This window comes from Symphalangus syndactylus, chromosome 5 (assembly GCF_028878055.3).
Source record: "Symphalangus syndactylus isolate Jambi chromosome 5, NHGRI_mSymSyn1-v2.1_pri, whole genome shotgun sequence".
In the NCBI taxonomy this organism is placed as follows: domain Eukaryota; kingdom Metazoa; phylum Chordata; class Mammalia; order Primates; family Hylobatidae; genus Symphalangus; species Symphalangus syndactylus.
In genome coordinates this window covers 84,683,420-84,707,235 of record NC_072427.2, presented here as the reverse complement: position 1 = coordinate 84,707,235, position 23,816 = coordinate 84,683,420, and the positions used below count along the sequence as shown (strand labels likewise).

General features: G+C 64.3%; 1 protein-coding gene across 1 annotated transcript; it reads left to right on the top strand.

Moving 5' to 3' along the window:
- The first annotated feature begins 631 nt into the window (after positions 1-631).
- On the top strand, positions 632-23,495 carry COL6A1 (collagen type VI alpha 1 chain). The gene is made up of 35 exons (XM_055280025.2): positions 632-831; positions 1,511-1,640; positions 3,192-3,392; positions 5,419-5,578; positions 5,834-5,962; positions 6,045-6,065; positions 6,388-6,408; positions 6,498-6,542; positions 7,362-7,415; positions 7,883-7,927; positions 8,031-8,057; positions 8,699-8,725; positions 8,819-8,863; positions 9,195-9,248; positions 9,403-9,465; positions 10,403-10,465; positions 10,556-10,609; positions 10,755-10,790; positions 11,140-11,202; positions 12,541-12,603; positions 15,691-15,753; positions 15,971-16,033; positions 16,391-16,441; positions 16,649-16,684; positions 17,146-17,208; positions 17,403-17,468; positions 17,906-17,941; positions 18,474-18,510; positions 19,224-19,232; positions 19,695-19,828; positions 20,347-20,456; positions 20,604-20,787; positions 20,913-21,096; positions 21,649-21,678; positions 21,920-23,495. The coding sequence occupies exons 1-35, from the start codon at positions 735-737 to the stop codon at positions 22,540-22,542; spliced, it is 3,087 nt and encodes a 1,028-aa protein (XP_055136000.2). The 5' UTR covers positions 632-734; the 3' UTR covers positions 22,543-23,495.
- Positions 23,496-23,816: the final 321 nt, after the last annotated feature.

Sequence of the window (23,816 nt, the reverse complement as noted above, 5' to 3'; positions counted from 1 at the left end):
TCTGTCTCTCTCTCACTGTCTCTCTGTCTCTGTCTCTCTCTCTGTCTCTGTCTCTCTGTCTCTCACTGTCTCTCTGTCTCTGTCTCTCACTGTGTCTCTCTGTCTCCACACACAGCACATATAACAACTATATTATGAGTAACTTTGTTTTCCCACGGTACAAACTGAAATATCTTTGGCAAACAGTATCTGACTACACTGTGAAGAAATATTTACGTGAAAAAAGAACGTGGAGATCTGATAAAGCCACGATTCAGCTCACGGCGAGGTCCTCTGTAGGAAGCGGTTGGTGGGAAGAGGCGAGTGAGCCTGCCCGTGCGTCCCAGATGGAGACGTTTGGAAACAACCAAAAAATGTTTCAAGGAACTCTCTCTGGGTGACACGCTCGTCTTCAGACATTTGATTCCGCCTGCTGCAGTTTCGTCCTCCCTGACACAGGAACTGAACTGCGGGCCACGGCGAGCCAGCCAGAGACACCGCCTTCTCCAGCCACAGCCGGCGGGGCCCTGGGCTCAGAGCTGCTGCCGGGTCTGGAGGAAGAGACCCCAGCCGGGAGGCGGTGACTCACTGGGCCAGCTCCTCCCCGCCCCGCCCCGGCCTCCCCTCCCCGCCCCGGCCTCCCCTCCCGCCCCTCCCGCCCTCCGCTCTCACTCGGGCTGGCAGCCTCGTCTCCGGTCGGCGGCGGCGGCCCACCCTGCCCTGGCCGCGCTGTGTGGTGACCGCAGGCCCGAGACATGAGGGCGGCCCGTGCTCTGCTGCCCCTGCTGCTGCAGGCCTGCTGGACGGCCGCGCAGGATGAGCCGGAGACCCCGAGGGCGGTGGCCTTCCAGGGTGAGTGGTGGCTCGGGGTGGAGGCTCCAGACTCCCCGCTCTTTGCTGCCGGCCAGGGCCAGATGCGCGGGATCCCTTCCCACCCGTGGAACTGCAGACTGGGGGCCTGGAGCCCGTGAGCCCCACTCCCCGCTCGGGGCGGCTGCGGCGCCCAGCTCTGCCCCCCCAGGCCTTGGCCGGGCCCCTGGAGGGTCAGCATTCAGCATTCTTGCGGGGACGGACGGCAGGCAGCTCGGGAGGGGCTCCCTGGCGAGGGGGAGCCGGTGCGGGGCAGTCTCAGCGCTCGTGAGCGCCGTCGAGCCGTGAATCCGTTTGACCCCTCACCTGGCAGTGAGTCCAGGTTCTGGAAAAAGTTGTGCCGCTGCTGGTTCTGAACCCAACGAGAAACCTTCACGTGAGGTCTCACTAGTCCAGTCCTGTGCCGGGGACGCCCTGCCCTTTCGGGGGAGGTTGTGAAGGTTTCTGACTCCCCTCGGGGCACAGGAGCGGTTTGGGGTCTCTCACTCCACCCCCTCCCCACCGTCCCCACCGAGGGACATCCTGCTGCCTTTCCCGGGAGAGCCTCTCCGGGCCTGGGGCTCTGGGCTGCAGGCGCTGGGCTGGCCGGGAGGGCAGGCCCAGCAGAGACTCGGGGAATGGGGCGAAAGCTTGAAGGCCCCTCTCCTCCATCTTCTGCCAGACTGCCCCGTGGACCTGTTCTTTGTGCTGGACACCTCTGAGAGTGTGGCCCTGAGGCTGAAGCCCTACGGGGCCCTCGTGGACAAAGTCAAGTCCTTCACCAAGCGCTTCATCGACAACCTGAGGGACAGGTACGAGGGACGCCCCGTGACCTTCCTCCTGTGCTTCTGGGCCTGTTGGAGGGAGGGGTGGGGGCCTCAACCTCCCCTCTAAGAAGGGCGAGCGTTGCCCTGACCAGAGCCCCTCCCGACGCCCTCCAGAGTGAGGCCGGGGCCCCTCCCGGTGCCCTCCAGGGTGAGCTGGTCTGAGCCCCTCCCGGCGCCCTCCAGGGTGAGCTGGTTTGAGCCCCTCCCGGCGCCCTCCAGGGTGAGCTGGTTTGAGACCCTGCTCGCGGGGGTGGCACCTGTTCAGCAGGGCCGAGGTGACAGTGAGGCTGAGATGTAGGGAAGAGAGGCTCCGGCAGGCTGACCGAGAGGGTTCAGCGCATTGGCCCAGCCACGCAGTCCTGCCTGGTGCCCGGGAGCCCCTCACTAACCACCTGGACCCTGGTTCGTTCCGTGGGCAGTGAGAGCCTCTACCTGGGTCCTGGATCCCACGTTCTGAAGGTCCCCAGCTCAGGGGCCGGGAGGGGTGTTGCTCTGCAGCCCCAGGGCCCCCAGGCTTGGTTCTGGGCTTGGGACACGGCACCCTCTGCTCCACGTTACTCCATCTGTGCGTGTGGCCAAGGACAGACCGGGGGGGAGAGGGGAGTCCATCCCGTGGGTGCACAGGGCCGTTGGGGGGGGCATGTAGAACGGGGCTCCCCCACTGAGACGGGCCCTGGCAGTGGGGACACAGCTTAGCTGGCGTAGGACCCCCAGTCTTCCTTAACCCTGCTGACTGGCCGCTGGGCTGGAGCCGCCCGCCACCAGAAGGGGCACAGTCAGAGGCTGCCGGTAACAGCAGGGTGGACCTTCCAGCCCACACCGTGCCCAGCAGGAGCCATTGGTACCAGAAGCCCTGAGCTTAGTGGACATGGCCAAGCCTGTGAGGCAGTGTGCGGGGGGGTCTGGCTGTGGATGGCACCAGGGAGGGGCGGCCACGTGGCCCAGCGTCCCCCGAGTCGCCCTTGTTGCCTTTACTCAGGCTCCCCATGACTCAGTTTCCCACCTGTGAAATGGGGCGGAGTCATCCCCACATCGCTGCCACTGGCATTCCTGCAGGCGCCGTGGTCACTCTCTGAATGGGTGGGAGGGTGGGTGGGGCAGAGGTGGGCCCACCCCAGGCTGGGGCAGAGCAGACCCCTGAGAGCCTCAGGCTCAGGTGCTCAGGGGGCAGCAAGGGGGCTGCTCAGACCCCCCCCGGGTGCCTCCTTCCCCCACTGTCATGCTGCCCCACTGCAGGCCCAAGGACCCCACCCCAGCAGGGCCACACGCTCAGGGCTCCTGGTCTGAGGGCCCGGGGGATCGAGGCGCAGGGGGATTGGGGCGCAGGGGGATCGGGGTGCAGGTCGCTTGCTGGCCACACCCGCCTGCACAGCCTTCCAGGAGGGCCGGCCTCAGGGCCACAGGGCAAGTCCAGCTGCGTGTCAGCCATGGCCAGGGTGGGGCAGCCTGTCCATCTGGGTGACGTCGCGCCCTGGGACAGGCAGCGATGGCGCCAGGGGCTGCCCACCTCACACCCACCGTGCCTGTTCCTGGCAGGTACTACCGCTGTGACCGAAACCTGGTGTGGAACGCAGGTGCGCTGCACTACAGTGACGAGGTGGAGATCATCCAAGGCCTCACGCGCATGCCCGGCGGCCGCGACGCACTCAAAAGCAGTGTGGACGCAGTCAAGTATTTTGGGAAGGGCACCTACACCGACTGCGCCATCAAGAAGGGGCTGGAGCAGCTCCTCGTGGGGTGAGTGGCCCCTGGCCTCCTGCCCACGCCATCTCTCACGCACACCCAGCCCGGGCTGGGGTTGGCCTGGGGTCCCTGTGCGGCTTCAGCTGCGGCCTCCCTGTTCTCTTGGAGGCCGCACTGCCTCCCTGACCCACTTTGTGGGCAGGAAAGAGACAGAGACAGAGAGAGATGGAGACAGACAGAGACAGAGAGAAACAGACACAGAGAGAGACAGAGACAGAGACAGAGAGAGACAGAGACAGGGGAACAGAGATGGCAGACAGAGACAGAGAGACACAGAGAGAGACACAGACAGGGGAACTGAGACAGGCAGACAGAGACAGACAGAGACAGAGATGGAGACAGATAGAGACAGAGAGAAACAGAAACAGAGGGACCGAGACAGGCAGACAGAGACAGAGAGAAACAGAGAGAGACAGAGACAGGGGAACAGAGACAGGCAGACAGAGACAGAGAGAGACAGAGACAGGCAGACACAGACAGTGAGACAGAGACAGAAACAGAGAGACAGAAACAGGGACAGACAGAAAGAGAGAGACAGAGGGAAACAGAGAGACAGAGAGAAAAGGACAGAGGCAGAGAGAAGCAGAGACAGTCAGACACGGAGAGACAGAAACAGAGACAGAGACAGAGGGGCAGAGACAGGCAGACAGAGAGACAGACAGAAAGAGACAGAGAAATAGAGACAGAGATACAGAGACAGAGACAGAGAGAAACAGAGACAGAGACATACAGAGACAGAGAGACAGAGACAGAGAGAAGCAGAGACAGGGACAGAGACAGAGAGACAGAAATAGAGAGAGAGACAGAGGGGCAGAGACAGACAGAGACAGAGGGACAGAGAGGGGGACAGAGATAGAAGCAGAGAGAGAGAGACACAGACAGACAGAGAGACAGAGAGAGAAGCACAGACAGAGACAGACAGAGAGACCGGAAACAGAGGCAGAGAGACAGAGAGACAGGGGTGGTTTTCCCTGCAGCATCAACACCAAGCAGGGCTAGGATCACTGAAACAAACTCATCAGACCCGAAGCATGCGCTTTCTTGGGGTTTTTCTGGACTGAGGGGTTTCCTCTCATCCCAGTGTCCGCTGTGGGGACGCAGCGGCCGCAAGCCCTGGAGTGTCCGGAGGGGAACATGGCCTCCCCACACCCAGCCCTTCACGAGGCCTCAGGATCGCAGTGGGGGTCCCCGAGGCTGCCCTGTCCAGCCAGGCGGCGCGGGGGGTGCGGGGAGAGCCTCGCCCCGAGGTCGGTCTCGGAGGACCGCATGGCTGGTGTAGGCCAGACATTCCCTTTCCAATGGTTGTGCCCACTTCCCTCCAGAGTTGGTGCCAAACTGGGACCTGGGGGACCTGGAGTCGCAGGAAGTCGTCTGCTGTCTGCAGGGGGTGCGTGGGGGACGTGGCCGTGCACATCAGAGTCCGGCCCCCCGTGGAAGCCACAGACAGACACGACTCCTAAACGAGCTCGCCCTTCTGGCCGAGATGCTCAGCGTCCCCAGCAGGCCGCCCGACTGCCCCGCGATGCTGCCCTCCTTCCTGCTGCTCCCACTTCCCCTTTCGGGGGTTGGATTTGGGGCACTCTGGGATCGCCCTGTTGTTTGCTCATCACACCCATTCCCTGCAAGAGCCACAGTGACCGAGCAGCCTTGAGTTGAGGCAGCTTGTGGGTAGACGCGGTGGGCATCTCGGAGGGGCACGCTCCCTGCCGCTCTCAGCCTCCACTCACTGGCCAGGGGCTTTGTGCCCCAGGGCACCGCAGGAACTGAGCCTCCTTTGGGGTCATGGGCGCCTCTCCTGGGAGGGCGTGGATTTTCCAAAGCAGTTTAGAGAAATGAGACCCACAGAGTGTTATTTCCCTTGGTGAGGTTCTTTTTAGTAATCCCCACCGTATAGCCAGGATCGGCAAAGAGAAGCGGCTCCTCCTAGTGAGACAGGGGCCAGCACCTCCCAGACGCGCTTGGGTCTCCCTCCAGTTCCCCCACCTCGTCTCGGGGTCTCACGCTGCCCTCTCCTGTCCAGGGGCTCCCACCTGAAGGAGAACAAGTACCTGATTGTGGTGACCGACGGGCACCCCCTGGAGGGCTACAAGGAGCCCTGCGGGGGGCTGGAGGACGCTGTGAACGAGGCCAAGCACCTGGGCGTCAAAGTCTTCTCGGTGGCCATCACGCCCGACCACCTGGTAGGCACCGGCCCGCCCCGCAGATGCCCCCAACCACACGGAGTGGCGGCTGCAAGGCCCCAGCAGCCGGGACCGTCTTTTGGTCCTCGGGAGGGTGTGGGGACTCCAGCCGGCCACCCTTGCCCTTGAGAGGCCAGCACCTCCTGCTGAGAAGCTGGAGCGCCCCAGCCCAGCCTCCCCTCTGGCCCTGTGAGACACGGCCCCGGCCGTCAGGGGTCCCAGCCCTGCTCAGCCCGCCCTGAACACTGCCCCCAGGAGCCGCGTCTGAGCATCATCGCCACGGACCACACGTACCGGCGCAACTTCACGGCGGCTGACTGGGGCCAGAGCCGCGACGCAGAGGAGGTCATCAGCCAGACCATCGACACCATCGTGGACATGATTGTGAGGCCCCTGCCCGGGAGACGGGGAGGCCCGTGGCGGCCCCAGGCGGAAAGTAATTCTACGTTTCCATTTCTCTTTTCAGAAAAATAACGTGGAGCAAGTGGTAAGAGCCCTCCCCACCTACCCCCAGCTGTGAGTCCGCGCATCCACCCACACGTCCACCTGTGTGTTCAGGACGCGTGTCCCTATGCATATCCGCCCATGTGCCTGGGACACGTGTCCCCTGCGTGTCTGCCTGTGTGTCTGCCCATGTGCCTGGGACGTGTGTCCACCTGTGTGTCTGCCCATGTGCCTGGGACATGTGGCCGCCTGTGTGTCCACCCGTGTGTCCGTCTGCCCATGTGCCTGGGTCGCATGTCACCCTGTGTCCCGGCCGCATGTCTGTGGCTTTCCCACTGACTCTTCTCCACGCCTTCCCCCCACAGTGCTGCTCCTTTGAATGCCAGGTGAGTGTGCCCCCCACCCCTGACCCCGCGCCCTGCACCCTGGGAACCTGAGCCTGGGATCCTGGCTAACCGTCCCCTCTGCCTTGCAGCCTGCAAGAGGACCTCCGGGGCTCCGGGGTGACCCCGGCTTCGAGGTGAGTGGTCACTCCTGCTCCTCCCATGTGTTGTGGGGCCTGGGAGTGGGGATCGCGGGACCAAAGCCTCCTGGGCACCCAAGTTCACCATGAGGATCCAGAGGGGACGGCGGGTCCAGACGGAGGGGACGGCGGGTCCAGACGGAGGGGACGGCGGGGTCCAGACGGAGGGGACGGCGGGTCCAGACGGAGGGGACGGCGGGTCCAGACGGAGGGGACGGCGGGGGTCCAGCAGGCAGGCTCCGGCCGCGCAGGGTGTGGGCTGTCCCAGGGGCGCTGGGGGCTTCTGAGGGTGTCTCTGTCCGCCCTGCCCTCAGCCGCACTCTGCTCAGGAGAAGGACCTTTCTGGGGGTCGGAGGGTGAGAATGTAGGGCCCCTGGTCGTGTGTGGCTCACACAGGATGACCTTAAACATTAGAATTAGCTGCTGATAATTACAACTTGCCATGAGGCTGCTCAGGGACCTCAGATTTCTGGCTTCTAAAAACCATCAAACCCAGCAGCTGTGGGCCCGAGTCCCATGGCCATTTCCTGGGAGTCGAGCCACGGCCCCGGGGGGCTTCTGTGCTGCACATCCCTCCCACCTGTGCCTGGGGGTCAGCAAAGCCGAGCAGACAGGAACGGAGGCAGGGAGTGGGGCGAGCTGGCGTGCAGGCTGGAGCTCCTAGACCCAGGCTGACCAGGAGTGATGGGGAAGGTGCTTTAAAGCCCTGTGATCCCTGAAGGCTGGATGAAGCGTCTTTTTAAAAACCTGTTTTGTGAGCCAGCTTTTTAGAAAGAAACGGGGCTGCCCCCAACCTTGACCTGTTTTGTGTTCCAGGGAGAACGAGGCAAGCCGGGGCTCCCAGGAGAGAAAGGAGAAGCCGGAGATCCTGTGAGTGCCTGACTGTGGGGTGGGGGCCCTAAGAAGCTGGAGGCGGGGAACGACTAGGCCTTGGAAACTTCCGGAAGAGTGGCTGGGTTCTGAGTGCCAAAGTCACCCTGCCTGTTCCTTGTGGGTGGGAGCAGGCCCGGAGGGACCACAGCCCAGCCATCCTTCCACACAGCCCCCCAGGCAGCCCCTGAGCCCCCCTGCCAGGGAGGGGCTGGGTGGGGAGGTGGCCCAGGGTGCTCAGGCCGGCACCGTCCGGGGCCTCTGCCGTGGCTCCTTGGCCCAAATCCTATCCATAGACTTCTCTCCCCCAGCTCCACCTTGGAGCCCCTCGGCACCATGGGCCCCGTGCAGCAGAGCTGCTTTCTCGGGCTGACCGGCCTGGGCTGGAGGGAGGGGTGTGGGGCTGGGTGGGCCTGGCCCTGCCCCTGCTCCTCCAGGGCCATCTCACCATCTCCTCTGTGTTCCAGGGAAGACCGGGGGACCTCGGACCTGTTGGGTACCAGGGGATGAAGGTACATGCCCCCCCTTTCCTGGCCCGAGCCCGGTGGTGCCCTCAGCCCTGCACAGCACTAACTAACAAGCCTTCCTCTTCCTCTTCTTCCGCTGGGCGTGTAGGGAGAAAAAGGGAGCCGTGGGGAGAAGGTGAGTGAGGCTCCACCTCGGAGCTGGTCTCTCCAGGCGCAGATGTGCCATCTTGGACGAGAGTGTCCCCGGGAATGAGGACGGTGTCCCCGACAGGAGACCACGTGTCCAGCAGACCCGCTCCACCGCCCCTCGCCCCTCCTTCCATCTGGAAGGACAAGGACAGCCACCTAGGCGCCCAGCAAAGGCGCCTGTGTCACTTTCACCCCACCCGAGAGCAGGGGTCCCCCGGGCGGTTACCCTCTGCGGAGCGGGGGTCCCCCGGGCGGTTACCCTCTGCGGAGCGGGGGTCCCCCGGGCGGTTACCCTCTGCGGAGCGGGGGTCCCCCGGGCGGTTACCCTCTGCGGAGCGGGGGTCCCCCGGGCGGTTACCCTCTGCGGAGCGGGGGTCCCCCGGGCGGTTACCCTCTGCGGAGCGGGGGTCCCCCGGGTGGTTACCCTCTGCGGAGCGGGGGTCCTCCAGGTGGTTACTCTCTGCAGAGCGGCCCCTCCTTATCACTGTCAGTCCCCATGATTCCCAGCAGTGATGTTGCCCCCTCGGGTTGGGGGCACCCAAACCCCTGCCTCCTGTGGGCCTAAGCCAGGCTTGCTCTGCCCTCCCCACCCCAAACACCCCCTCACACCCCTTCCTGTCTCTGCAGGGCTCCAGGGGACCCAAGGGCTACAAGGTGAGTGTGGGCTCCTGGGAGGGGGGAGTTCTGCCCCCATGGCAGCATGTCTGACCTGCATCTGACTCCGGCCTTCGTTTTCCTGCCTCGCAGGGAGAGAAGGGCAAGCGTGGCATCGACGGGGTGGACGGCGTGAAGGTGACCGGGGAGGGATGGGGTGGACAGGGAGGGACGAGGAGGGATGGGGAGGGATGGAGTGGATGGCGTGAAGGTGACCGGGGGAGGGATGGGGTGGACAGTGTGAAGGTGACCAGGGGAAGGAGGGGGAGGGACAGGGAGGGATGGGATGAGGTGACCCCGGCAGGAGGGACAGGGAGGAGTGGGGTGGACGGTGTGAAGGTGACCCCAGCGGGGTGTCTGCTAGGCGGGGCTTTCCAGGGAGGGCATGGAGGGCGCAAAGTCTGACAGGTGATTGGCCTCAGTTTACCCACTTGGCCGTCAGATTTTCTGTTTTTTTTCCTCTTTCCAGGGGGAGATGGGGTACCCAGGCCTGCCAGGCTGCAAGGGCTCACCCGGGTTTGACGTAAGTCACTTCCTCTCACTGATATTTTAAGACTAGCGCTGTCAGCAGCACCTCGTGTGGACTCAGTTTTGACTTCTGTCTGGGCGGTCCGGGGCTGCTGCCAAAGGCCGCGGTGGCCTCTGCCGGTGGTGTCATGCTGCCCTCTTCTCTCCAGGGCGTTCAAGGACCCCCTGGCCCCAAGGGAGACCCTGGCGCCTTTGGACTGAAAGGAGAAAAGGTGAGTGACCTGCGGCCCCTGGAGGGCCAGGGCCTTCACGATTGGCCAAGCGCTGAATCGGAAACTGCTCCTGGAAGCAAGTCCTGGTCCGAGCATGTCGGCCACCTGTGCGGCCTCAGAGGGGAGGAGCTGGTGGAGGCAGGCAGGGAAGTGGTGGGGACAGTGCCCACCGTGGTGACAGCGGCCGTGGCACTCCCGCCCGGAGCCTTCCCTGCAGCCCGAGGGCCTTCAGGCCTCCACAATTCTGTCCCCCGCACCTGCCGCTCGCTTGGTGCAGATGGGACCCCACCGCGTCACTCCCAGCCTGCGAGCCGCAGCCCAGAATGGCTCTCAGAACTGAGAATGGGCTGGGTGGCACTGAGGGCGGCGAGTGGGCGGGAGGGCGGGCAGGAAGGTGGTGAGCGGGGGCGGGAGGGCGGGAGCCAAGGCGGGAGAAGGAGCTTTTTCGTCTGACTTAAAGCTGAGTCTGCCGTTGCTGGTGTTTTCTCTGGAGTTTCTTTGTTGAAACCGGAAGTGCTGGGGAGACAAGGGCGAATGCTGACCCCACCCCAGACGTTCCCAGACGAGCTCCTAGAACCCAGCAGACGGTTTCCAAATCTTATCTTCGAGTTCCCAGATTACCCTCCAGGCCCTAGATTTCAGTTTGCCAATTTGCCAGCCTGGCAAAGCTGTGCCTTCTCTATATGGGAACCAAGTCCTGCCCCTCAGACAAGATGGCCCTTGGCTGGGCCTCACAGGGAACAAGGTTGGAACATTCCAGGAGATTTTTGTGCAGTGTTGTGGATAGCTGAGGGTGCTGGGGGGTCCGGGCTCAGAAGGTGTTGGTCAGAGGGAGTGGCCTGAAGTTTGGGTGAGAGGACCCTGGATGTGGCCTCTGACGGCTACACCCCTGGTGCACACCCCTGCGAGCGTGTGTGACTCCCCCGGTCTTCCCCAGGGCGAGCCTGGAGCTGACGGGGAGGCGGGGAGACCAGGGAGCTCCGGACCACCTGGAGACGAGGTGAGGAGTGCACAGCCCCCACAGATGCCAGGCATGGGCCCAGGGAGGGTCCAGGAGATGGAGCGACCATTCTACCTTTGTTCCCCACAGGGCCAACCGGGAGAGCCTGGGCCCCCCGGAGAGAAAGGAGAGGCGGGCGACGAGGTGAGTGAGGGCTCCCGACACCTTCCTGGGGAAGTGCACGGCCTCAGCCTCTGATCCTCTTTGCTCGGGGTCTGCTCCACGTCCCTGAGACCAAATGCAGGGTGTCCACCAGACTAACGCCAGCGTCTGTTTCTCTTCATCCCAGGGGAACCCAGGACCTGACGGTGCCCCCGGGGAGCGGGTGAGTGGGGCAGGGTCAGCCTGCGCTGTTGGCCTCACCATGTAGCTGTGGACGTGGCCTCTGCGGCCCAGTCTGGCCCTCCCAGCACTGAGAGCCACAGCCTCCTGCCCAAGACAAGTGGGTTTCTTCACCCACACGTCCAGGACGCCTCTTCCCACAGTCTTGGAGCGGGTGGGACCTGGGGAACCAGGAGATTCCGGCCTCTGGAACCGTGGGGCATGCGGTGGAGGGATGGCCCCTCCCAGGGGTCCTGCTGGGGGAGTCGGCCCAGGCCAGGCCTCAAGCCCCACCCCAGCTGGGTGTGAGTTCCAGCAGCTGAGGCTTCACCCCTCCGTGTCTCTCCACTCAGGGCGGCCCTGGAGAGAGAGGACCACGGGGGACCCCAGGCACGCGGGGACCAAGAGGAGACCCTGTAAGTCACAGTTCCTGGACCTGGGACCCACCCTAGGAAGGGGCAGGCAGATGCTGGGGCTGGGCCAGGCCTGCAGAGCCACAGGACACGTCAGGAAGCCCCCGTGGCCCCTCGACGTGGCCAACCCATCCCCACGCTGTCAGGAAGGGCAGCCCCAGAAGTCGGCGCCCAGCCACGTGCCTGATGCTGGGACCTGTTTTGTGTGAAGGCATTGCCCGTGGGCCCAGTGCCCACTTTCCCACCAGGCAGCGTCCACGTTTCTGCATCCAAGCTTGGGTTCTTTGGAATAATTTTTCTTTGTTAAAATTCCCAGCATGAGGCAGAACCCCAGATGGGAAGCTAGGCCTGCAGGCCGCCTGCCTGGGAAGTCTTGACATGGAAAACTCGCCCCAGAGCCGAGATGCCGGCGGCCTCAGAGGCCACCCCCCACCTTCAGCTCCGTGGGCCGTGGGCCTCGCTAGGCCACCCCACAGCCCAGCCTCAGGGTGCAGAAGCACAGGGCCCTTCTCTGTCCCTGTGACTTGCTGGGAAAGCTGTGCTGGACCCGGGGCGGGGCAGCTGGCAGACTCCGGGCGTCTCAGTCCCGCCCGGCTCAGGGAGAGCCAGGGCCTGGCGGGCAGAGTGAGGGGGAGAGAATGCCCTGGTGTGCCCAGCTGAGCCACCAGGCCTCAGAGGCAGCGCCCCCGGGTGCCCCCTTGTCCGAGAATCGGGACATGCAGCTGTCGTGTGCTGTGGCAGTTGGGCGGGGCTCCAGCAGGGCCAGAGAGCTGAGCTGGGGCCAGAGTTGCCGCCACCGAGGGATTTGGCTCCCCAGTGGGGGGTGGGGGATTTCTGACCTCCTCCCTGGGAGCTCCCCAGAAGCGCACAGCCCCTGTGGAGGGGTCGGGGGGACGTCAAAGCAGGGATTGTGTGACTTAGTGACTCAGACCGCCTTCTAGGCCCACTCCTCTGAGATCAGGAAATGAGACTGACAGCCAGGCAGAGCCCAGAGGAAGGGCCAGCCACACAGCTCTGGCTTCCCGGTGGGCCACAGGTCCGTGGCTACAAACACTTGCCGGGTCCACGGAGCTCGCTGGAGAAGCAGGGATGCACGCAGGGACGCCTGTGGGGCCCCAGGAGGAGCTGCCGGCCTCCTGAATGAAGATAGCCAGCCACGCCGACGGCCACGCACGTGGGCCAAGGAAACGCTTGGCGAGGCCAGGAAGGGGCTGTGCGGGGAGGGAAGGCCGGAACAGCCCAGTGACCACCTGGACAGCACGCTCTGGCTCCCAGCGTGCCCGGGCAGCTGTCCTCCCCAAGGATGGCCCAGCTCCACACTCACGGCTTGTTTCTCCTCAGGGTGAAGCTGGCCCGCAGGGTGATCAGGGAAGAGAAGGTCCCGTTGGCGTCCCTGGAGACCCGGTAGGAAGCCCTGTGGGGTTGGGGGGCGTTGGCCAATTTGGGTTTTGGAGGTAGAAGTGCTCCAGCAGCTCATGCACTGGGGGTCTGTTCATTTCCATTTGAGGGCCTCTGTGTTCCCATAGATCTCGGGGGTGTCCCTGCGTGGGAGCCGGCTGCAGGGGGGTGAGGCGCAGCCTGGGCCGGGCTGGTGTGGATTGGTGAGAGCAGGCCCAGTGCCCGGGGGCCTGACGCTGAGACGCTCAGCCCCAGGTGGAGAAGTGCTGTCTGGGGGCCCGTCTGGGGCAAGGGTGCCTCACAGTGAGGAAGAGGTGTTGGGGCCCCTGGGAGACACTGGGAGCTGGGTCAGCATTTGTTTTTCTGGGTCAGGAGCCAGCCATGACTGTGGCTGGAGGTCAGCTGGGGAGTGTGAGGCTGTGGAAGTTTCCGGAATCCTGGGGTGTCAGGATGAAAATGCACTTTCATCTCATTCTAAATTCCCTTCTCTGAGCCTCTGGAATCGCCGTGCACGCGGTGAGGCTTTCTGTCTCTTCCCCCATTCTGATGACTGCCATGATGGTGACTCCACTGTGGTGTTGCCCGCAGGCTGGGCTGGGCTGGCCGTTGCATCTTCCTGGAGCTCACCTGCCCCACGGGGACAGGAAGGCCTCCACACAGTCACGCCCGGAGACGGCAAGTCTGTGCTCCCGAGCTTGTCTGCTTCTGTGGACAAATCGGCCGTACAGCTCCATGTGCGCAGCTGCCCACCCACCGTGCACAAGGCCAGACCCTGGGCATGGCAGCTGTCTCAGATGTCCAGCAAGACGGGGCCTCAGACCCAGGGAGATGGGAGAGGCCGTCCCAGTGCAAGTCACATTTGTATTTCTGTGCACGAGGTGAAATCGTGCTTTTGTGGTGCCAACAGGTGTTACACAGCTGTTAAAAATACCTGTGTCATAGATTAGGACCAGGGCAGGGCTTGGCAGGCAGGCGGGGTCTGGGCCGTTCGTCCACCTGGTCCTGCGTGTCGCTTGCGGCAGGGGCAGAAAGGGTTCCCGACACCTTCCTGGGGAAGTGCACGGCCTCAGCCTCTGATCCTCTTTGCTCTTTGAGCTCCCAGGGCTCCAGCCCTGAGGCTGATCTGACCTCCCGTGTGGTCACCCAGGACAGGGCCAAGTGCAGGGCACAGTGTGTGGAAGAGGCCATGCAGCCAGTGGCAGGTTGTGGGGAAGGGACGGCCCAGGGCCACGTTCCAGGCTTGGGAGGCTGCTGCAGACCTTGGTAGCTGAAAGTCTCAGTGGGAATGAGCGTTCAGAGGCCAGGACTTGCTCGGAGAATTCTGACCACACCCTGCCTGTTTTATATGTTCAGTTTTCAAAGTAATTAATAGCCACTATAAGAAAAAAATAAAGCCACTTTCAAAGGGTTGTGGTAAGAGAGGCAGTCCTGTGAGCAGGCCGGCTGCTGGGCCTCCAGGGGCGTGGGGCAGGCTGCACAGGGGCTGGTGGGTCCCGTGCCTGGGGGTCTGGGAATAGTCTCCAGGCTGCTGTCCTGGAGGAGGTTTCCCCCAATGCCTGAGACCAGGGCACCATGTGACCCATGACTCACAGCTGCCTGGCTGAGGCAGGCACTTGTTCACCTGGAGCCTCCCTGGGGCCTTTCGGGGCCTGGGGGTGTGGATAGGTGGCTGTGGAGCCACATTTGTCCATCAGGATGTTGGGCTCCCAGCTGGCCTTCCGGGCTCTCCCTGCTCTGGGCACCTCCCTGCTCAGCCCTTGCCAGCCTTACCCCTCCCCTCCACCCCACCCAGCAGGGGGCTCTCCCTGTGTGGACGCCAGAAGCTGTTGGGCCCTCAGGGCTGGTCCCGGGAGGTGCCCCCAGTGAGCTGCTCTGCAGAAACTGCCGAGTCTGGCCTCCTGCTGTCTGTGGCACAGTCTGACTGTGTGTGGTGAGGTCCAGGCCTTCTGCCTCCCACTCACCTGCCCTAGGGCACAAGGACCTCCTTTCCATCCTTCCTCCTGGCCCCCTTTTTGTGTTCCCAAGGCAGGGTCTCAGGGTACCAGACTAACCCCTGTGAACCCCAAGTTTGGTGGGCTTCTGGACCTCCTTGAGGCCCGTGTGCAAAGTCCCCAGTCAACTGTGCAGTCCTGACTGCTGGGGCATTGACCACGCAGGGTGCAGGAGCTTCACAGCCAGGCCTGGTGCTTGCACGGTCGGGGTAGGGAGAGCAATACACTAGATGCCTCCTGTCTGCCTGGTGGAGGCCATGGGTCAGGCTGGTGAATGGGCCCAGTCTGGTAGTGGGGAAGTTGTAAACATTTGAACCACCAGACAGGCCTTATCGGGAGGCATCAGCCTAACCACAGGCCAGGGACAGGCGTCCGAACAGGCACAGGCCAGGGACAGGCGTCCGACCAGGCTCATGGCTGGGGCCCAGCAGGGCCAGGTGGGCCGGGCGGTGTGCACACGGCTCCCCTCTTGGCTCAGCTGGGTGAGCTGGGAAGTGCTTGGGGTGCCTGGGCTAGACTCGGAAGGGCAGGGACTCGCCGCTGGAGTTGTCCACGGAGCAGGCCCTCAAGGGTGGGGGCTGGGGCCAGCTCTGCAAATAGACCCCCACAGGGGTCCTCATGAGATGTGGGGGACCCAAGGAAGTCCAGCAGGCGGCCTCAGGTGCAGGTGGGGGCAGGGTGGTGCCCAGGCTCAGCCCACAGAGGGTCCTGTGGTTGGGGGTAGGCTAAGGGGACCAGGCCAGGCCCAAAGGGGACCATGAGGGAGGGCAGTCTGGGGCCACTCTGATAGGAGAAGGGGCAGGTGGTCTGTGGCCTGGGGACCGGTAACCTCACCCTTCCTGAGGGTGAGGTGAGGGGCCCTGAGGCACCAGCCGGGCGCCCACCGAAGGGCTTCAACACTTGTGCCCAGGCCGTTTGTCCAGGCCCTTCGTCAGACCCAAGAGTGGACCTGGCTCTCCCCCTGCACTGATGGGACCAGGGCTGGAGCCTGGGGGCCCTGATGCCTCACGGTCTGAGACCCTCAGCTTAGGGTCAGGGAGGGCTCAGGCCTGAGGGCTGGGTGAGGCCTGCGGTCCAACGTGCCACATCCGTCTCTCTACAGGGCGAGGCTGGCCCTATCGGACCTAAAGGCTACCGAGGCGATGAGGGTCCACCAGGGTCCGAGGTGAGTCCCACTCCCCACCCACGCCCGCCCACCCAGGAGGGGCCTGAGGGTCCAGAACCCACTGTCTGCCCAGTGCTGGCCCCGCACCCTCTGAGGACTCTATGGCCCTGGGTGTCCTGGCTCCCGATGGGACCTCTCCCGGCCCCAGGAGGGCCCTGCTTCCCTCCAAGGTCACCATGCCGAGCCTGCTCCCCTCATGCCTCCTCTTCCTCCTCAGGGTGCCAGAGGAGCCCCAGGACCTGCCGGGCCCCCTGGAGACCCCGGGCTGATGGGTGAGAGGGTGAGTGTCCAACAGCTCGGGCCCTGGGGCGGAGGCCTGGCTGCCAGAGGCCCCGGGACGCCCCAGCACCACACTGTGGAGCTGCCCGGGGTCCCTGACTGGGCCGGGGGCGCCCGCAGCATCACTGGCTCCTGGCCACAGTCGGCACCTGAGCCAGAGGCCGCCTCGGCAGGGCCCCTCCTGCCCCGAGATCCGGGTCCCAGGGTCCACGGGGACCAGCAGGTGGCCCCAGGGGAGGGAGCCAGCTTCTGGGCTGACGGAGGGGCCCTGCGGGTGCAGTGCTCCCGCGCCTGTGCTGGCCAGTGGGTATCCCAGGCCTGGCCGATTGGCACGGTGACGGCTACTCTGCCCCCCCAGGGAGAAGACGGTCCTGCTGGAAATGGCACCGAGGGCTTCCCCGGCTTCCCCGTAAGTGTCCGGAGGCTGAGCCCACAGGAGCTTGCCCACGCTGCCTGCGGCGCCCTCTTTAGCAGACTGGGCACTCTTGGGTGGGCGGGCTGGCCCAGGAATTCCATGGCCGGGATTCTGTCAGCTCAGGCCCTTCCGCTGTGCGCCCCTCACAGCCTCCCCTCTCAAATCAGAACCCGGCATCACTGCCCTGCTTTTCCATGACAGGGGTATCCGGGCAACAGGGGCCCTCCCGGGATAAACGTGAGTACACCCCCTCCTCCATCTGGCTGTGGGCACACACACATTCACAGTCACAGGGACACGCACGTGTGAACACACATGCACAAACGGGCTCCCGAGCAAACACACGCGGTCCACAGGCACCCACGGCTGCCCCACTGTCTGTGGCCACAGCCCCAGTCAGCATCAGCTCCAGCACGCCCTGCAAGGCTCCTGCTGTGGTGTGGCCTGTGGGTCCCCTCACGGCCCTGACTGCCCGGTGACCGATCTCCCGTCAGTGCGCAGGGCAGGCCCAGCCCCAGAGGCCGCCCCACGGCTCCCTGGGCCACTCCAGGACCCAGTTTCTCCAGCCCAGGAAAGTGTGTGGTGGGGGAAGGGAAGAGAAGAGTGCCTCTCTTATCTTTATTTTTTTCCTTTTAAAATTTCTGCTTCCTAAAAACAAAATAAAACTCTGTTAACCAAGTGCTCTCCCATCGCTGCAGGGCACGAAGGGCTACCCCGGCCTCAAGGGGGATGAGGGAGAAGCCGGGGACCCCGGAGACGATGTAAGTGTGGATGGGAGGCAGGGCCAGCCCCGAGTCCGCCTGAGCCATAGAGGGTTGGCCCTCGAAGCGCAGTGGACCAGGACCGGCTTGGGGAGGCCTCATGGGCCCCGGCTGCTGGATGCTCTGTGGACGGGGCCAGTGCGCAGATGCTCGGATGGTGCACCATCCATTGACACAAGGCTGTTTCCTTCCAGAACAACGACATTGCACCCCGAGGAGTCAAAGGAGCAAAGGGGTACCGGGGTCCCGAGGGCTCCCAGGTGGGTGGATGTGGCTGGGTGAGGCCACGGTGGGCTGTGCCTGGGACGCTGGATACTGGGGCTGGGGAACGCTGGAAGAGGCTGGGAGAGTGGGAGGCGGTGGGAGGGAATTTTGGGGAGCACATCATCTGGGGGGCTCTGGGGGTAGGAGGTGCCAGTTGCCAGGGCCAGGTGGTGGCCAGGGCAGCGGAGCCGAGCCCCGGGAGACAGTGGGTCCTCAGGGTGGGGCCCACCTGGGATGGCCGCCAGGACCACCAGTGTGTGAAGCCCCAGCTGCCCTCACAGCACCCTCACTGGAGGACGAGGGGCTGGGTAGGGAGGGGCTGGGCAGGGGTGGGCATGATGAGGGGCAGGGCCCCGGGGGTGGGGCTGTCTCAGCTCAGGGAGCACAGTGGGCACCTCACCCTCAGAGCTCCTCTACTCCGTTTCTCGGACAGGGACCCCCAGGACACCCAGGACCGCCCGGGCCGGACGTAAGTGGGGCTCTGTGAACATTGCTGGGGGTGACCACTGCAGCTTCTGTCCCTTGGGGTGTGGGTCCTGTCCGTGGGTGCTCCTGCAGACGCTGCTCACAGGTGGGGGTGGGTTGTGGAAGAAGAGCTGGTACCAGGCCCTGGGGACCCATGATGGCCATGGGAGGACCTGTGAGGATCATAGGGGGACGTGTGAGGATCACGGGAAGACGTGTGAGGATCACGGGGGGACGCGTGAGGATCACGGGGGGATGTGTGAGGATCATGCAGGGACCTGTACCCATGAGGACCATGAGGGGACCTGTGATGGCCACGGGGAGACCCATGACTGTGCTGTTTCTGTGACCACGTCAGGGGTCCAGCCCAGTAGCAGGGGTATAGTGGGCAGAGCTGGGCACACCTGCAAAGAACCTCCTGCCCAAACCCAGCCCTGTGGGGGCCCTGGGGAGGGTGATCTGGAGACCCAGCAGCCCACAGTCCCCGCTGGGAGGGGCTGTCCATGGCCCCAGTACCCTCGTCTCTCCCTCCCCAGGAATGCGAGATTTTGGACATCATCATGAAAATGTGCTGTGAGTATCTCTGAGAGGCCGTCCTCGTTAGGGAGAGCAGGGCCACCAGCCTGGTCTGTTCCACTCCTAGAAGGGTCTCTCCACTGTTGGGGGCCTGGGTCTCTGGGTACATCCTGGAGGAGGCTCCTCAGCCAGCCCCTACCAGCCTCCAAAGCCCTCCCAGGCCCCCGGGTCCCCGCACAGGCTGAAAGTCCCTGGTGCCGGGCACGGCTGCCACGTGGGGAGGGCGGCCGAGGAGGCGGGGAGGCGGGGCAGGAGGCCAGGGAAGGGGGGAGGCTGGTGAAGGAGGGAGGCCGGGGAAGGGGGGAGGCTGGCGAAGGAGGGAGGCCAGGGAAGTGGGGAGGCTGGTGAAGGGAGGCCAGGGAAGGGGGTAGGCTGGTGAAGGAGGGAGGCCGGGGAAGGGGGGAGGCTGGTGAAGGGAGGCCGGGGAAGGGGGGAGGCTGGTGAAGGAGGGAGGCCGGGGAAGGGGGGAGGCTGGTGAAGGGAGGCCAGGGAAGGGGGTAGGCTGGTGAAGGAGGGAGGCCGGGGAAGGGGGGAGGCTGGTGAAGGGAGGCCGGGGAAGGGGGGAGGCTGGTGAAGGAGGGAGGCCGGGGAAGGGGGGAGGCTGGTGGAGGGAGGCCGGGGAAGTGGGGAGGCTGCCCCGAGAGTAGGAGCCTTTCTGACGTGCGCAGGACGCAGCCCTGGCTGGTCTAACTGACTCTTTCTCTTCTCAGCTTGCTGTGGTGAGACCCGCACTCTAGCTCCTGAGAGAATGGATCCCGGGGGCGGGGGAGCGAGGCCTGGTCCCACGAATGTCACAGGACAGCATGTGGCACCCTGGTCCCCGCCCGCGGCTCCCTGCACCTGCCCGCCCCCTCTGGGGCCTGCTCCAAGCCAGCAGGGTTCCAGGGTGTTGGGCTGGGCCCTGCCCTCTTTCATCCATAACTGAAATAACCAGGGGCATGCTGGGGGGTCCCTGTTCCATCATTCTGGCCCACAGGCCACACGCCTAGCCTGGCTGAGCAACGCCGGCCCTGATCAGCCGTCAGACAGAGCGGCCGTTAGGAGGCCATGGGAAGGGGTGGGCTCTTCTGGGGCTGAGACAGGCGGGACCCCAACGTGTCAAGCGAGGACGTGGCAGCCAAGGAGGGGCCAGGGCAGTGGAGGGGAGGGGCGTGCTCTGCTGACACCGCCCCTGCCTGCAGAATGCAAGTGCGGCCCCATCGACCTCCTGTTCGTGCTGGACAGCTCAGAGAGCATCGGCCTGCAGAACTTCGAGATTGCCAAGGACTTCGTCGTCAAGGTCATCGACCGGCTGAGCCGGGACGAGCTGGTCAAGGTGAGGCCTCGCCCCACCTGACTTTGTCAAGCCCAGGTGCACCCTGGCCCTGCCGGCCGCCCCTGCCCGCACCAGACCTCAGCCTCCCAAGGCCACCGCTGCATCCCTGTGACTTCCCTGCTCGTGATAAGGATGCCAGGCACGCGCCAGCCCGTCCAGGCCTCCAGCTCCACCTGGCGAGGCTGGCCCATTCTACACAGGCGCCCCAGATGAGGGAGGGTCCCCGCTCTCCTTGAGGGGTGGTAGTCTGGGGTCCTGAGTCCTGGGGGTGGGCTTGTCCCTCGTGGACAGAACCCAGGAGGGCTTCATCCACCGAGGAAGATTGCTTTGCAGGGGACCCAGGTCCCGGGGGCTGTGCCACCCTCTGGGCGCCCAGAGCCAATCGCAGGGGACCCAGGTCTTGAGGTCCTGGGGACCGTGCCACCCTCTGGGCACCCGCAGCCAATAGAGTCATCCCTGGGAAGCTTATGCAGACCTAGGGCAGCGCTCGGGTCCTCACCCTGGTGCCGATTCCACAGTTCGAGCCAGGGCAGTCGTACGCCGGTGTGGTGCAGTACAGCCACAGCCAGATGCAGGAGCACGTGAGCCTGCGCAGCCCCAGCATCCGGAACGTGCAGGAGCTCAAGGAGTGAGTGCCCCAGGTGGCCAGGACCCTCCCACCCCTCGCCCCGACCCCTGGCCCCACGGCGGGTCGGCCCTGACCCCTGATTCCAGGTGGGCTCGGCCCCACGGCAGGCCTGGCCCCAACCGGCCCCTCCTGCCCTTTGCTGTGCAGAGCCATCAAGAGCCTACAGTGGATGGCGGGCGGCACCTTCACGGGGGAGGCCCTGCAGTACACGCGGGACCAGCTGCTGCCACCCAGCCCGAACAACCGCATCGCCCTGGTCATCACTGACGGGCGCTCAGACACTCAGAGGGACACCACACCACTCAACGTGCTCTGCAGCCCCGGCATCCAGGTGGGGTGGCCACCCCCAGGCTGCACCTGCCCCGCCTAGGGCACCCCACCAGCCAGGGTGGCCTTGTCTCCAGAAAGACGAGGGCAGAGCAGGCTGCACCACACCGATACTGTCTGTCCCCACAGGTGGTCTCCGTGGGCATCAAAGACGTGTTTGACTTCATCCCAGGCTCCGACCAGCTCAATGTCATTTCTTGCCAAGGCCTGGCACCGTCCCAGGGCCGGCCCGGCCTCTCGCTGGTCAAGGAGAACTACGCAGAGCTGCTGGAGGATGCCTTCCTGAAGAATGTCACCGCCCAGATCTGCATAGGTGCGCACGGGGCTGTCCCAGATCTACGTAGGTGCACGCGGGGCCACCCGGGCCGTCCCAGATTTGCGTAGGAGCGCCTGGGCCCGCCCAGATCTGCGTAGGTGCGCACGGGGCCGCCCAGGGCTGTCCCAGATCTGCGTAGGTGCACGCGGGGCCACCCGGGCCGTCCCAGATTTGCGCAGGAGTGCCCGGGCCCGCCCAGATCTGCGTAGGTGCGCACAGGGCCGCCCAGATCTGCGTAGGTGCGCACGGGGCTGTCCCAGATCTACATAGGTGCACGCGGGGCCACCCGGGCCGTCCCAGATCTGCGTAGGAGCGCCCGGGGCCGCCCAGATCTGCGTAGGTGCGCACGGGGCCGCCCAGGGCCGTCCTAGATCTGCGTAGGTGCACGCAGGCGCCCAGGGCTGTCCCAGAGGCCTCCTCCTCCCAGCTCGCTGTGACCTCCCGGGGGCACGGCCACCCCTGTGCTCGGCCGGGAGGTCCTGCGACATCTCCTTGTGGGGTTATAGGTGGAACAGTGGGCTCACACTGCACGGCTTTTCTCTTTTACAGACAAGAAGTGTCCAGATTACACCTGCCCCAGTGAGTACCTCCACAGCTGGGACACGTGGGGAGGAGGGCACCGTGGCTGGGGCGCAGGCTCTGAGAGGAGGGGGCTCTGGGAGGAGGGCCTGGCGGTCACGAGAGCAGATGCATGGCTCACTCCAGTGGCTGAGCACCACTGTGCCGTGCCCTCTCTGGGGAGCTTAGACGCCCTCTGGCCAGCCCACTGCAGCTGCATCACCAGGGCCTCATGCTAACAGCTGCCCACCCCGCCCCGCAGTCACATTCTCCTCCCCGGCTGACATCACCATCCTGCTGGACGGCTCCGCCAGTGTTGGCAGCCACAACTTTGACACCACCAAGCGTTTTACCAAGCGCCTGGCCGAGCGCTTCCTCACAGCGGGCAGGACGGACCCCGCCCACGACGTGCGGGTGGCGGTGGTGCAGTACAGCGGTACGGGCCAGCAGCGGCCAGAGCGGGCGTCGCTGCAGTTCCTGCAGAACTACACGGCCCTGGCCAGTGCCATCGATGCCATGGACTTTATCAATGACGCCACCGACGTCAACGATGCCCTGGGCTATGTGACCCGCTTCTACCGCGACGCCTCGTCCGGTGCTGCTAAGAAGAGGCTGCTGCTCTTCTCAGATGGCAACTCACAGGGCGCCACGCCTGCGGCCATCGAGAAGGCCGTGCAGGAGGCCCAGCGGGCAGGCATCGAGATCTTCGTGGTGGTCGTGGGCCGCCAGGTGAATGAGCCCCACATCCGCGTCCTGGTCACCGGCAAGACGGCCGAGTACGACGTGGCCTATGGCGAGAGCCACCTGTTCCGTGTCCCCAGCTACCAGGCCCTGCTCCGCGGTGTCTTCCACCAGACGGTCTCCAGGAAGGTGGCGCTGGGCTAGCCCGCCCTGCACGCCGGCACCAAACCCTGTCCTCCCACCCCTCCCCGCTCATCACTAAACAGAGTAAAATGTGATGCGAATTTTCCCGACCAACCTGATTCGCTAGATTTTTTTTTTAAGGAAAAGCTTGGAAAGCCAGGACACAACGCTGCTGCCTGCTTTGCGCAGGGCCCTCCGGGGCGCAGCCCTGAGCTGGTGTCACCTGGGTTCCCCACCCCGGGCCCTCCTGCCCTGCCCTCCTGCCCGCCCTCCCTCCTGCCCTCCCTCCTGCCCACCCTGCCCTCCTGCCCGCCCTCCCTCCTGCCTGCGAAGCTTCTTCCCTAGGCACCTCTGTGCTGCGTCCCACCAGCCTGAGCCAGACGCCCTCTCGGGGCCTGTGCCGCACTAGCCTCCCTCTCCTCTGTCCCCATAGCTGGCTTTTCCCACCAATCCTCACCTAACAGTTACTTTACAATTAAAGTCAAAGCAAGCTCTTCGCAGCTTGGGGCAGCCATTGGCCTCTGTCTCGTTTTGGGAAACCAAGGTCAGGAGGCCGTTGTAGACGTAAATCTTGGTGACTCGGCCCCGTCTCCTGAGGGTCCTGCTGGTGACCAGCCTGGACCTCGGCCCCACAGCCCTAGAGGCCGCTGCCGACCAGCACTGACCCCGACCTCAAAGAGTACTCGCAGGGGCGCTGGCTGCACTCAAGACCCTCGAGATTAACGGTGCTAACCCCGTCCGCTCCTCCCTCCCGCAGAGACTGGGGCCTGGACTGGACATGAGAGCCCCTTGGTGCCACAGAGGGCTGTGTCTTACTAGAAACAACGCAAACCTCTCCTTCCTCAGAATAGTGATGTGTTCGACGTTTTATCAAAGGCCCCCTTTCTATGTTGATGTTAGTTTTGCTCTTTCTGTGTTTTTTTCTGAACCATATCCATGTTGCAGACTTTTCCAAATAAAGGTTTTTACTCTTCTCCCAGTGGTTATCTTCCCAGTAAAATCCTTCCATGTGCCCCAACGGAGCAGTCACAAGAGGTTGGGGGTGTGTGCGTGCGTGCTCACTCCCAACCCCCATCCCCACCAGTCCCAGGCCAGAACCAGGGCTGCCCTTGGCTACAGCTGTCCATCCATGCCCCTTATCTGCGTCTGCGTCGGTGACATGGAGACCACGCTGCACCTGTGGACAGACAGGAACTGAGGAGGCAACACCCTGGGCTTTGGGGTCGGGAGCAGATCAGGCCTCAGTGGGCTGGGGTTGGCCACATCCACCGAGGTCAACCACAGAGGCCGGCCCC

Coding starts and splice junctions, on each gene's coding strand:
- COL6A1 (XM_055280025.2), top strand. CDS start 735: ATGAGGGCGGCCCGTGCTCTGCTGCCCCTGCTGCTGCAGGCCTGCTGG. Junction 3,393..5,418: donor CTGGAGCAGCTCCTCGTGGG/GTGAGTGGCCCC, acceptor TCTCCTGTCCAG/GGGCTCCCACCTGAAGGAGA. Junction 7,416..7,882: donor AAGGAGAAGCCGGAGATCCT/GTGAGTGCCTGA, acceptor TCTGTGTTCCAG/GGAAGACCGGGGGACCTCGG.